Source organism: Dermacentor silvarum, chromosome 1, assembly GCF_013339745.2.
Source record: "Dermacentor silvarum isolate Dsil-2018 chromosome 1, BIME_Dsil_1.4, whole genome shotgun sequence".
NCBI lineage: Eukaryota > Metazoa > Arthropoda > Arachnida > Ixodida > Ixodidae > Dermacentor > Dermacentor silvarum.
This window is the reverse complement of record NC_051154.1, coordinates 119,269,414-119,281,944: the sequence shown is the minus strand read 5'-3', so window position 1 is coordinate 119,281,944 and position 12,531 is coordinate 119,269,414. Positions and strand designations below refer to the sequence as shown.

At 48.9% G+C, this 12,531-nt stretch overlaps 1 protein-coding gene across 6 annotated transcripts in view; it reads left to right on the top strand.

Annotated features, from left to right (window-relative positions):
* LOC119435918 (nuclear receptor coactivator 5-like) overlaps positions 1-12,531 on the top strand; it is a 206,026-nt gene that overhangs the window by 65,385 nt on the left and 128,110 nt on the right. For 5 of the 6 annotated variants that reach the window (XR_007465293.1, XM_049660898.1, XM_049660896.1 and 2 more), the window contains exon 6: positions 7,580-7,771. The exons of the other annotated variant lie outside the window; for it this stretch is intronic. Coding sequence is in view for 4 of the 5 variants with exons in the window: in XM_049660898.1 (XP_049516855.1) it covers positions 7,580-7,771 (192 nt within the window). In the remaining variant the exon portion in view is untranslated. The remainder of the gene's footprint in view (positions 1-7,579; positions 7,772-12,531) is intronic. 6 annotated transcript variants of the gene reach the window in all.

Genomic DNA, 12,531 nt, shown 5'->3' with positions numbered 1-12,531 from the left:
GCAAGATCTAAGAATGGCGCAACTTTTATAAATATAGGGGCTTTAGTTTGACCAACTCGCGACGTAGACAAGAAGCAGTCCTTAAACTGTTCAAGCAGTTCCATAAGTCGGTGTCGATCTGCAGGTGTTAAGCTCGGTCCAATGTCAACGGCAGGTGTGCATGGCGTTGTAGGAGCCTTGGCTTCTCCTTGCAGAGCAAAACAGTCTTCAGTGTGGTCGATTTCATCGAGATACGCAACAGCGTTGCCTTTACTGATATACGGACGTTCGTTTGTGAAATTTGTGAATAGAACCTCTGTACGCCCGTCGACTAAGGAGATGATGCCACGGGCGATGGTGACTCCTTGGCGGAAGAGAAGAGCGGTTGCATATTCCGCGACCGCTTCTTCGGTGAGCTGTGTGCCACAACTGACGGAAACAAGGCTGCAAGACAGTGGCGGTATGCAGACGTCCTCGTCGATAATACGTAAGGTGCGGCGTTGTCGCTCTGTTTCATTGCTCGTGTCGTTAGCAGGGTTAAACGTTACTACGCCGTCGCGTATGTTGACAACGGCGCCATACTCCCTTAAGAAGTCCATGCCTAAAATGAGTGATTTGCAGCACTCCGGCAGAATCACGAATGTGGCGACAAAAGCTGCGTTCCCGATCGTGAGCCTTGCAGTACATTTGCCCGTAGGAGTTATAATCTGGCCGCCAGCATTGCGAATATAAGGACCCATCCATTTTGCCCTGACTTTCTTGAGTTTGTCTGCCAGCGGCTGGCTCATAATTGAAAAGTCCGCGCCAGTGTCTGCTAAGGCCGTCACTTCGTGCCCGTCAATCGTAACAGCGAGGTTGGCATTATTTACATTTTGATCGGCGTCTTCCTTTCTCGGCAACAAGGGGGGATTTTCGGCAATTTGAGGACTTGCAACCTTCCCCCTTCAGGTCGCTGCTTTCAGTTTCCCCGCCGTGGGCTGGGAGAACGACCTCTCACGACGTCAGCAAAAGTGCGGCTGTTCGGCGAGGCGAAACGTGCTGGAGACGGTGAACGCGACCGGAGATTCGAAGAGCTAACTCTCCGGCCAGTGCGGCTGTCGTCGAAGGGGACACGGTTTTCATCAGCCAGGCGACGCGTAGTGGCATATGGGCCGCCCTGGTAGCCCTCTGGACGGTGAGGGCAGAAACGATAGATGTGTCCTTGTTCTCCACAATTGTAGCACAATGGTCGCCGATCTTCAGTGCGCCATATAACGGTCCTACGGAGCTGGGGCCGTCTGACAGGTTCCCGTTGAGCCCAGGCTGCGACAGGAGGCCGTTGACGGTATTGTGGCGCCGGCAGGGAAGACAAGGGATGGTAAACAGCGTCTGTATGGCTGTATGTGTTCAGCTGGTACGGCGGCTCAGACGGCGACGGACCGCGTCTGCGTAGCTGCATGCATTCGGCTGGTACGACAGCTCGGTACGAGGCTCGGAAGGGGAAAGCACCTGTCGGAGTTCCTGTTGTGCCACTTCAGCGACGGAGGCAACCGGGAACTCGTGCGGCGGTGCAAGCCTAGCGTTCTCCTTCGCAATTTCCTCGCGCACAATCTGGCGTATCAACTGGCGCAAGCAGGTTTCATCGCCCGTAACCAGTGCTGCGGCTCCTGACGGTGCCCCGGCAATCAGACGATCATACTGTTGGTACCGCTGCTGCAGTGCCCGCTCGATAGCTGTGGCCTCTTTAATGAACTCGTCCACTGTTGTCGGCGGATTGCGCACAAGGCCAGCGAACAGCTGCTCCTTGACACCACGCATGAGATGGCTGAGCTTTTTAGCCTCCGGCATGTTGGGATCTGCGCGGTGAAACAAACGCGCCATGTCTTCAGCAAACATGGCGATACCTTCATTTGGCTTTTGGATGCGCGTATCGAGAAGGTGCAGTGCGTTTTCACGTCGATTTGTGTTCCCGAATGTGTCGAGAAACCGACGCGAAAAGTCCTCCCACGTTGTCAGACTTCCCTCGCGGTTTTCAAATCACGTCTTTGCACTTTTTTCGAGGGCGAAATAGACGTTGAATAGCTTCTGGTCGTGGCGCCAGTGATTCGATCTCACTACCCGTTCATACTTCTCCAGCCAGTCCACCGCATCTTCATGCGCGTCACCGTGAAATGGTTCAGGAATCTGAAGGTTTTAAACTGTTACCTGAGTTGGGCTGCTTGGAAGTGCCATTGCTGGAGCCGGGGTGGCGGCCGCTGATGAAGACGATGTTTGCAAGACGCCAAATTCGGGGCTCAAACCTTGCAGGCGGCGGCTCGTGTGGTGAACAGGCATCTCGACGTGTGGGTGTCTTGTGGGGCTAGATGCAGGGCTGCTCGTAGGAGTGTCGATCATGAGGCGACGGTACCCAGCACCTCCACCAGTGTCGCGATACACAAAGCTCAGGAGCTTTATTATAGAAGCACTGCGCCGTACTCGGGAGAAGAAACCAGAGAGGCGCCAACAACAAGAATCTGTTCTTCTTCTCTAGTAGCCTTCCGGAATCTCGAGCAGCCCGGTCGTCGTCTTTGTCGGCGCCAGGGCGCACTTGTGCATGAATACTGACGCGGCAATATTTGCAGCCTCCACGTCTTCCGGTGGGCATGCATTCCCCCGTCATGTCAATAGACAAGCGCCGCTTCTTTTGTAAGGTAATAATAATAATAATAATAGTAATAATAATACTTTATTTGCAATCAGAGAGTCGAATATCTAGTCCGGGCATACAGGGTCACAGAAGGCGGAACTGTCCATATCGGAGTGGTTTGCGTGCCGAACCTGGGAGCCGTGGTGCGCGTGAGACATCTCTCCTCTTTCTTTCATCAGAGTCCTGCTAATATATTTTGGCAAGTTCGGAAATACTGTGAGCGCGGTGTCTTCTGAGAGGGCAGGAATGCGACGTGGTATCAAGACTGCAGTTCCATTAATAAGGTCGTGAACAATAACACTAGAGGCAACAGAAAAAAACTAAAAATTACGCCATCTTCCTGTAGGGGAACCCTGAGTAGTATGGAAGCAGCCATGGGGTCGACTCAAGGTAGTTTTATCAGCTGTATAAACTTGGACATGCAGCAGCACCAGCAACGCGCAGAATTGTTGTCGATGCCGTCGGCGTTTTGCCCGCGTTCGCACTGAACACGCGCGGCGTTGGTGACTTGCCAGTGCCTCTGGGGCGCCTACCGTCGCGTCTCTAACCTAAGCTGCTTCGCATTATTGTGTGCAGAGCTGCAGGTGTTGCCATTCGTTGCGCAATCCGGAGAGGAAAGGAGCGTCGGATAGGAGAGGAGGAATGCCAAGAGGAGATGAGGAGGGGAGGAGGATGCGCATGCGCAGTAGGGGTGTAGACGTACGGCGGTTGGATGGGTGGAGGAAGGTAGGGAGGGAGGGAGTGACATAGCCCTGAGCATAAGATGCTTCGCATCTAAAAAAAACATACGGTGGTGATCAGATTGAGCTAGTGTGAAAGGCCTCGTGAATAATACTAGAATGGCAATGCCGCGACGATGCTGTGCAACACGCCATGTATCGCGAGAAACACCCCAAAACAGGCGACGAGACCAACTGACGGCGAAGGCACGGAGGCGAGGCCGGCGCAGCTAAGCTTACTGTGCTGCGAGCGGCAGCGCCACATTTCCCCTGGTGGCATCGGTGTGCAAGGGAGTCACGCGCGCCTCATAGAAAGCGCCGCCGGTATTCACACCTCCCCGTTCTAGCCGCCCTAGCACGGCGCCCTTTAAGAAACTTGCATAGACGGTGGCGCCAGTTTACCCTCTAGGTGTTATACTGAGAAACTCTATGCTCCGCGCCGGGTTATCAATCGAGGATCGTCGTATCTCGATCGCAGTTCTATGGTGGGATTTCTGGACGCTGTCCGATCGCACCCTTTTCGTTCACGGTGATTCCGCGTTCCGAGAGCGCGCGAGATCATATCGTGCTGCCGCGCGGCGAGACGGGATTGCCACGGTAGTCTTCGCGGCAAGGCGCTGACGCGTGGCATGACGCGCGCGTTTTTGCCGTTAGTGTGTAAGCACGCAGCCGATGCACGCACCGACTCAAAACGAAACTATCGTTCGCTGTAACAACTGCAGACAAAATCGTGGTCGCTACAGGCTACCTTCAATGGTCAGGCGGCGCAGCGATCGGCTCAGCCGTCAGCGCCACCGTGTCAGTTCCGTGAAACACCGAGGCAGCCACTTCTACGAAGGCTTGCTTTTGCGGCGCTCGTTTGAAACATGTCGGTCGTTCTAAATTGTGGTTTTTAAGGCAACCGAAAACACTGAGGAACATTTTCGACCACCGACATTTGAGAAAGGATGTTGACTTTACGACAACAACCCCGTATATCGTGTCAAAAAAGTAAACAGCACGCACATCGCAGCGAAGTGCTTGTTACAACAAAGCAAGCATGTTTACGACGTTGTACTCAAAGTACGTTAACAAATAAATATTTTATTCCACTTAAGTGTGCAAATACGGCCGTAGACGTTTTTCAACGATCATTCGTAGCTTCATTACTTGGAGCGTGCCTTGCACATCATATTTGTCGAGGTTCTGGCAACATGGCAGGTAACCTGGATGATTCTTGATGGTGCTTTCTTCTCCGTTGCCGAAGTGCCACAAGCATATTCTTGTGTTGTCGTTCGGGCTACAATGTGAGAGGTCATCACCGCTGAAATATAAGAGAGAACAATCAGATGACAGTAGACACCACGAAGACTGAACAAATGTGTGCTAACGTGATCGAGAAAAATGTTAATTTGCGAATACTTGATGTGTGCTGCGGTGCACTCCAGCTTTAGTTCTGTTGTCCTAAACGCGAGAAATCATCGGCATGAATGAGCCCGGTTTCAGCAGTAGCGTTTTGATCCAGGCGCAGAAAGGAGCATGCTGCATGTTGGCTTATTAGTGCTCAACAAAATCACGGTGTGTACAAAGTTCTTTTTGTTCAGCTTTTTCTCACAAAGGAGCTGCTGAGAGGTCGTGGTGAAGCCACTGAAAAATTGGAAAAGGAGGCTTTCAGACGCGCCTGAGCGCACTACAGCCAAAGGTGAAATGGCGGTGAGGGCCTACTCGTGGGTGCTCACTGCCACTGCTAGGTGGCGCGACATGTACCGCCAAACTGCATTGCAGGGTCCCTATCTATGAGATCATGGATGGGCACTACGTACCTTTTTAGGCACGCGGCCGAAGTGCGTATTGAGTCAAAACGAAACTACTTTTTGCCGCAACCTCTGCGGAAGAGTCCGCGGCAGCTATCTACGCGATAATGGATGGCGACTATGAAATCCCGCAGCCAACGCGTTGTTATGCGCGGCAATAAACACAATAAATGCACAAATAGGCAAGAAGCGTTCCGTCGTTGCTGTCATTCGCGTACGATTTCCGCTGATGACTATGGCGATGCGGACTCCGCCGCTTCGTTTCGGTTGTATGCTAGCACCCTTCCTGCTCTTTTGCGTCGCACATTTCCGGCTCTTTAATGCAAAAACTTACAGCCTTCGAGATTTATGGTTGATGTATGGCAGCCATGACGTGAAGCATAGCCTCCGAGATATGTACCGGCCGTCCGTGGCTTTTGGCTGACTATTCGGGAGCGCCGAATAATTCGAAAATATTGAATACCTGAATTCGAATCAAAGCGAATAACGAATATAGCATTATTTGATAGAATATTCTACAATACCAAATATTTGCCCATCCCTAGTCCTTCCTTTAATTCGAACAAATTTTCGGGCCCCTTCGAGTTCGAACTATCGAGATTCGACTGTACAAGTTTTGAACACTTAGGGGGGAAGTGGGTTTTAGAAAAAAAAAATTTGCTGTTCAAGATATGGTGCTGAAAAGTTGTACATATATGTAATAATATGTGCTTATTTTGAATATGCTGTCCATTTTTGGTTATCTCTAGTTCTAATTTTATGTGAGCTTCCTTGAAATAATTTTTTGCATAGGTTTGCAGAATATTTGTTCTTTAGATTTCACTGAACAGTGTATCAATGGCTTCTGTATGATTCAAGTAATGCCGTAAGACCAACCTTATTGCCCTGCCTTATCTAGAACACGAGTTGCAAGACTTCAAAGCTAAACATCAGTAAAACATTCCTTCGAGTTTCAACTTCAACACCTCGCAACTCATGTTCTAGGTAAGGCAGAGCAATAAGGTTGGTCTTATGGCATTCTTTGAATCATACAGAAGCCAGTGATACGCTATTCTGTGAAATCTCAGCATAAGATATTTTGAAAATCTGTGCAGAAAATATTTAAAGGACACTTGCATAAAATTGGAACCAAAGGAGATAAACAAAAATGGACCTGGTATTTCAAATAAGCACAAACAATTACATATATGTACATGTTTCCAGTGCCATACCTCAAAGAATTAAGATTTTTAAATTTTTCGGTCAAAGGCCCACATCCCCCCCCCCCCCCCCCCAGCCTCGAACCAACGCGAAACCTAAAGTCAGCTCACACGCACGCTTGCCAGTGTGCCTTGCTCCAATCACTCCTGGTTAGACACCTTGGCAAACTTCGCTTCGTATTGAGCTATTGATAGTGCTTCAAAATGTGCAAGTTGGATGTGGCTACTAATTGGCGGTCATGCTAGTGCAGAACAAAGCTGGTCTGCACCATGCAGCACAGCCAGACTGGAGCTCATGAGCGCGAGCGCGCATTCAAGCCCTGTTGTGCACAAAGCAAATGCTGCACATATGCACTACAGTGGCATGGTTGCATGTAGCTGCAGTCTGCTAGTTGCGTAGATACCGCGGTCGCCACGAGGTGCTGCAAGGAGTTCACTAGGTTAGTGCATTGTGGCTCACTGAGGACATCCAAGTGCGGCCAGTTTGGTGCGCCGTAGGTGCCAGAAGCGGAAGTAGTGGCGTCTATGTGAACATCCAAATCAAATTTTAACTGCGCGCCGCGGTGACATTCAGTCAGCGAAGCATTGTGGGCACCACCCTGGTCCGATGTAGTCTTCGCAGATAAAGGCATTGAAGACGGACCGGGAGCACCTTGAAAAGGATCACAAGCAATCATAAATTGCCAACAACTCCGCTTTTTCTGAATGCATTTAAGTACTTCTTACGGCAAAGCATTCCTGAAATACTACTCTTAACGGAAAATGCATTTCTCGACTTCTATAAAAAGTGGTTCAGGCCCCCTCTAAGGTGCACTCGAATTCAGACCCTCTAAAATTCTACTCAGCCTGGCTCACTCAGACTGAAATTCGCCAAAATTCTAATTAGCAAGCCTCGCTGGGAATCCAGCTCAACAAAGTTATACTTCTGGCCTCACTCACAGTCAGGCTCGGGTCAGTCCGAGTCTGAGGGGACTCATGAATGAGTTTTCTGACCTATGCCTGCTACAAAATTTGCTCCAATACACACTTGGTCATTCTCACAACTGGATGATGCCAAAATTGAGATCTTCATGAAAAGCTGATGTGGAAAGTTCTAGTTCTTCTTTATACAAATCACATATGCTGATATAAGTGGCATGTTTGCTATCCCAGGAGTTTTGCTTACTGTTCTAGATTTACCAAATACATGTTATCCTTAGGTGTTTTGCGCTATTCAATTTGCAGGCCACCTCCTGGTAAGCCATATGATCGTTCTCCTCCTCGTCGTGGAGATGACTACTCGTCCGATCGACGCTTCGGAAGGGATGAAGGTCGCTATGGCAGGGATGCACCTCCATACCGAGGGGACGATTACTCACGAGGAGGACCCCCGGGGGGACCACCTCCTCCACGTGATCGCTACAGTCGGGATGACAGGTCATTGTGCCACCTTTGCTTTGCCTGATGAATGCAAAACTTTGAAATTATTTCATGGTCCAGATTTTTTTGTGGAATGGGTACATACTGGATATTTTTAGGACTAAATTTTGTTTTTGTTTTTAAAATTTTGGGGCGTTGCAAGGGGACACATAGACGTAAAAAAGTAATCGTAATGGCACTGGAGACTACGAATATTTAAGTGTTTAAGAGAGAAATCTGGAGTATACGGAATGTATTATTTAAATGTTTCCGGAGAGGTCAAGCAAACAGACATGTTAGGCAATCAGGATCAATGCTGATTATATATATGAGGTAGTCGGTTCTACAACCGACCACCTCGAATGCATTGAGGCATGCATTCGTGATGCATTCCTAGACAAACAGTTCTTCCCATGTTCCTCGACATCAAAAAAAGCATATGACACAAACTTAGCACTACCGAATTTTTAGAGACGTCTTGGAAATCGGCATCCTTGGTAATATGCTTAATCAAAAGTTATTTATTGAACAGTGCATTCCATGTTAGTTATGTCATTCTGCCATTTTTCATGGTTCAGTTAACAACTTTGCATTTTGGACAGAATGAAAAAAGCTGAAGCCAACAACGTAACCTACCGTGATCACCAAATGTCACTAGGATAATGAAATGCACAGCTCACCACTGTCAAAAATGCAAGCGAAATGTGTGCGAGCGATTCACATTGCTTCAACCAATATGAGAGCTTCCTGTGTGCATGTGGCAGCGGTAACTTACCGCGATGCCAGTTGGTTCTTCCTCTTTTCGCTTGCTTCTTTTGCTTTTTAGTTTGTATGTACGGTTCTTCATATTTTTAAAGCTTAGATCTCCCCTCTTTATGGCGATACCAAGATGACGGCGTTGCATCAGTGAAAAGCCGTGTGATGCGTGGTGCGATGACATTCCAAAGCCAGATTTTCTACCCCATTTTTGTCTACACCATAGTAGAAAAGTGGGATATTCTACAACTTCTGGTACTTCTTTCTATTTTTTCGCATCATAAAGAAACACCTGGGATTTAAAAAAATTATATATATATATATATATATATATATATATATATATATATATATACATCCTAAACTAAATTGACCCTTCTGATTGCATAATCTCCCATCAAAGGGGTGGTGGGCGGTCAGCCAGAGCGGTGGGCGATGAACTGGAGCATTAGGTGGCCATTCCCTAGCCTGGGCCAGCATTGGGAGAATCTGAGCATAGAACATCTTAATAAGAGGGCAGCATAAATTATGCTCACGTGCAAAAAGCATGTAACATATGCTGGCTGTGTAGTATATCATTTACCTTGATGCTAACTTATTATTATCATTAGTAGTTCATAGCACAATACTGAATTATCAGATTTGCCAACTGACATGCCCAGCAGTTTTGTGAAAACTAAACTGACACTACCATTGAAATTCTACCGGATGTCATTTGCTCATTTGCTGTGATATCTGTGACAGTAGCCTGTTAGTCGGCGGTTTCATGCAACGGTAATTGAAAGTGAGAAATTAAATATTTCAGCTGTTCTTGGTATTAAAATTGGAAATGAACAGTGTTTATTCACTTTAAATGCTAGATGTCCAATGCATTAACCTTGCAAAAGAGACCCACTAGACCAGCTTGTCTCGCACTTTTTTTTTTTTTTTCGTGCAGGCATGAAGACAATTTGAGCTGTGTTTCTCCGTGCTTCTTCCGGATGGCGTGCTTTATTTTGTGCTTGTTGTAAATAACATCAGATGGTGCAAGTAGCTGTTGAAGAGGAGTTTAGAGCATACACTCGCTTGTGTACAGTGAACCCGTCTTGATTACAATCAACAAAATGTTTTTTTTAGTAAACTTCACATTTCTGGCCGACATGTTTTGCATCGTCTGGTTTTATGTGATCATCAGAATCGTTTGCATGTGATATTGGGAGCATACACTAACTTGTGGGCAGTGAAGCTCACTTTTGTTACAGTGTAAAAAAATTTTTTTTCTTGCTAGTAAATTGACTTTTTCCGACAGAATTTTTCACATGGTCTTGCTTTATGATTATCAGAATCACTTGCATGTAAAAATATATTATAAAGGAGGTTTATTGGACGAAAGACCGATGACGGGTCGAGCGTTGCACCGAGCACAATCTCTAAGCTCGAGCTTCTGCGGCACGTGATGCTGTTGGCAGTCCTGCTGCCTAAGTTCAGGCGTTCTTCTTCATTACAATTACAAGGGCGAAACTTGCCAAATGCCCAGACGATGGCCAAGCACTCCTTTTCCGTGACGCTGTAATTGCCCTCCGCCTTGGTGAGCGTGCGGCTCGCATAAGCCACAACGTATTCTGCGTGGCCAGGATGATGCTGTGCAAGCACAGCACCAAGGCCTTCACCACTTGCGTCGGTATGAACTTCAGTAGGGGCTTGAGGGCCAAAATGGCGAAGAATAGGTGGCGTTGTGAGAACACGGCGCAAGGTGGAGAACGCATGGTCGCAGGCAGGGGACCATGATGAGAGGTCTTTGGCACCACGAAGCAGTTGCGTGAGGGGTGATAGGATAGATGCGAAGTTTTGAATGAAGCGTCGGAAATAAGAGCATAAGCTGATGAAACTGCGAAGTTCTTTCATTGTAGTGGGCTTAGGAAACGCAGAGACGGCCCGTAATTTTTCGGGATCTGCAAGAATGCCATCCTTAGACACAACGTGGCCGAGGATCGTCAACTTGCGTGCGGGAAAGCGACATTTCTTCAGATTAAGCTGCAGACCGGCGTTGGTCAAGGAACTGAGGACGTGCTGAAGGCGGCGCAGGTGTGTTGTGAAATCAGGGGCGAAAACTGCGATGTCGTCAAGGTAACATAGGCAAATCTTCCATTTAAGGCCGCGCAAAACATTGTCCATCATCCTTTCGAATGTAGCAGGAGTGTTGCAAAGTCCGAAAGGCATGACGGTTAACTCATATCTGGCATAACGAAGGCAGTTTTTGGGCGATCGGCCTCCGCCATCAGGACCTGCCAGTAGCCTGACCACAAGTCCAAGGAGGAGAAGAACTCAGCGCCTTGTAAGCAGTCCAGAGCATCATCAATGCGTGCTAGTGGGTAAACATCTTTCAGTGTGATCTTGTTTAAGCGCCGAAAGTCTACACAGAAGCGTATGGAACCGTCTTTTTTTTGTGTGTGTGTGTGTGTGACAAGTACCACGGGAGAAGCCCACGGGCTCTGTGAAGGCTGAATCACACCTCGACGGAGCATGTCGTCGACCTGGTCTGCAATGACGCGGCGTTCCGTAGCGGATACACGATACGGATGTTGGCGCAGCGGTGAGTGGGAGCTGGTGTCGATGTGGTGCTCGACTGTTGATGTGCGGCCTAATAATTCTTGGGCGAAGTCGAAAGAACTTCGGAAATGCTGCAGAAGGGCAAGAAACTGGGATCGCTGCGAAGGTGTGAGAGCCTCGTCGATGAATGGGGTGAAGACATCCGTAGATGTTGTGTCAGTAGCAGAAAGGGCGCTCAGGTCAAGAACAGTCATAGAGGACGCCTCGTCGGGAACGGCGACAATCTGCATGGAATCGACGGTCTCGACGTGGCCAAGACATTCGTGACGAAGCAATGTGAGCGCGGATGGAAGTAGGTTGTAAACGGGCATTGTGCTGAAACCGGCGGCGAGGTCAAGAGTAGCAAAAGGCAGAGGAAGGGCTTTTCTGGCAACAAAGAGATCGGACGGCGTGAAGAAGACCGTTCCGAAGCAGATAGCACCACATGAGATTGGTACGAGTAAGCAGATAGCACCACATGAGATTGGTACGAGTGCTGATGAGCCTGGTGGTATACTGGTGTCTTCCTTGACTACAAGTTTAGCGGGAGAATGAGGATCTATGAAGGCGAGGTCACTGAGTTGGAAGAATTCAATCTCAGCGCGAGCGCAATCGATGACAGCGTTGTGGCAAGACAGAAAATCCCATCCTAGAATTATTGCGTGGGAGCACGATGATAGTACTACAAACTCTACAGTGTACATAACGTCTTGAATCTTCACGCGAGCTGTACACGCTGCGGTTGGTTCGATGGTTTGAGCACATGCAGTCCGAAGTGACAATCCAGAAAGAGGCGTCGTCACCTTATGAAGTGATCGGCAAAATTTAGCATCCATAACAGAAACAGCTGCACCAGTATCGAGTAGAGCGACTGTAGCGACACCTTCGACAAACACATCAATAATATTGGCAGGCAAGGAACGAGGACTTGGGCATTTCGATGCTGACGCAGTTTTTGCCTCAGGAACTGCGTCGTCTAGTTTCCCTCGTCGCTAGATACGGGCCGCCGACGCATCGGTGAAAGCGACCGGTGTCGCGGGGATGGCGAGCGGCGATGGTCGAAACGAGGACAATCAATCGGAGTACAAGTTGGCGGTGGGTCGGATGGAGTGTAGTCAGCATTGGACTCGACCGGGTAACGAGGCGCCTGTAGATCATTGCCGATCGTTTGCACGCGGCGGCAGAACCTTGCGACGTGTCCGGGACATCTGCATGCGAAGCATATAGGCCGATTGTCGTGCGTGCGCCACAGGTTGGCAACAGGAGCGCCGACCCAAGAGACGGGACGAGGAGGACGGTGCATCGGCTGCTGAAAAGCTGGTACCGGCTCGTGGCGTGGCCTGGCAGCTACCGCAGCATACATGAGCGGAGCGGCCACAAGCGGCTGCTGCTGGGGCGCAACCGGCAGTGCTTCAGCGACTTCCCCTTGAATAACGTTGCGCAGAGCGGAAGGC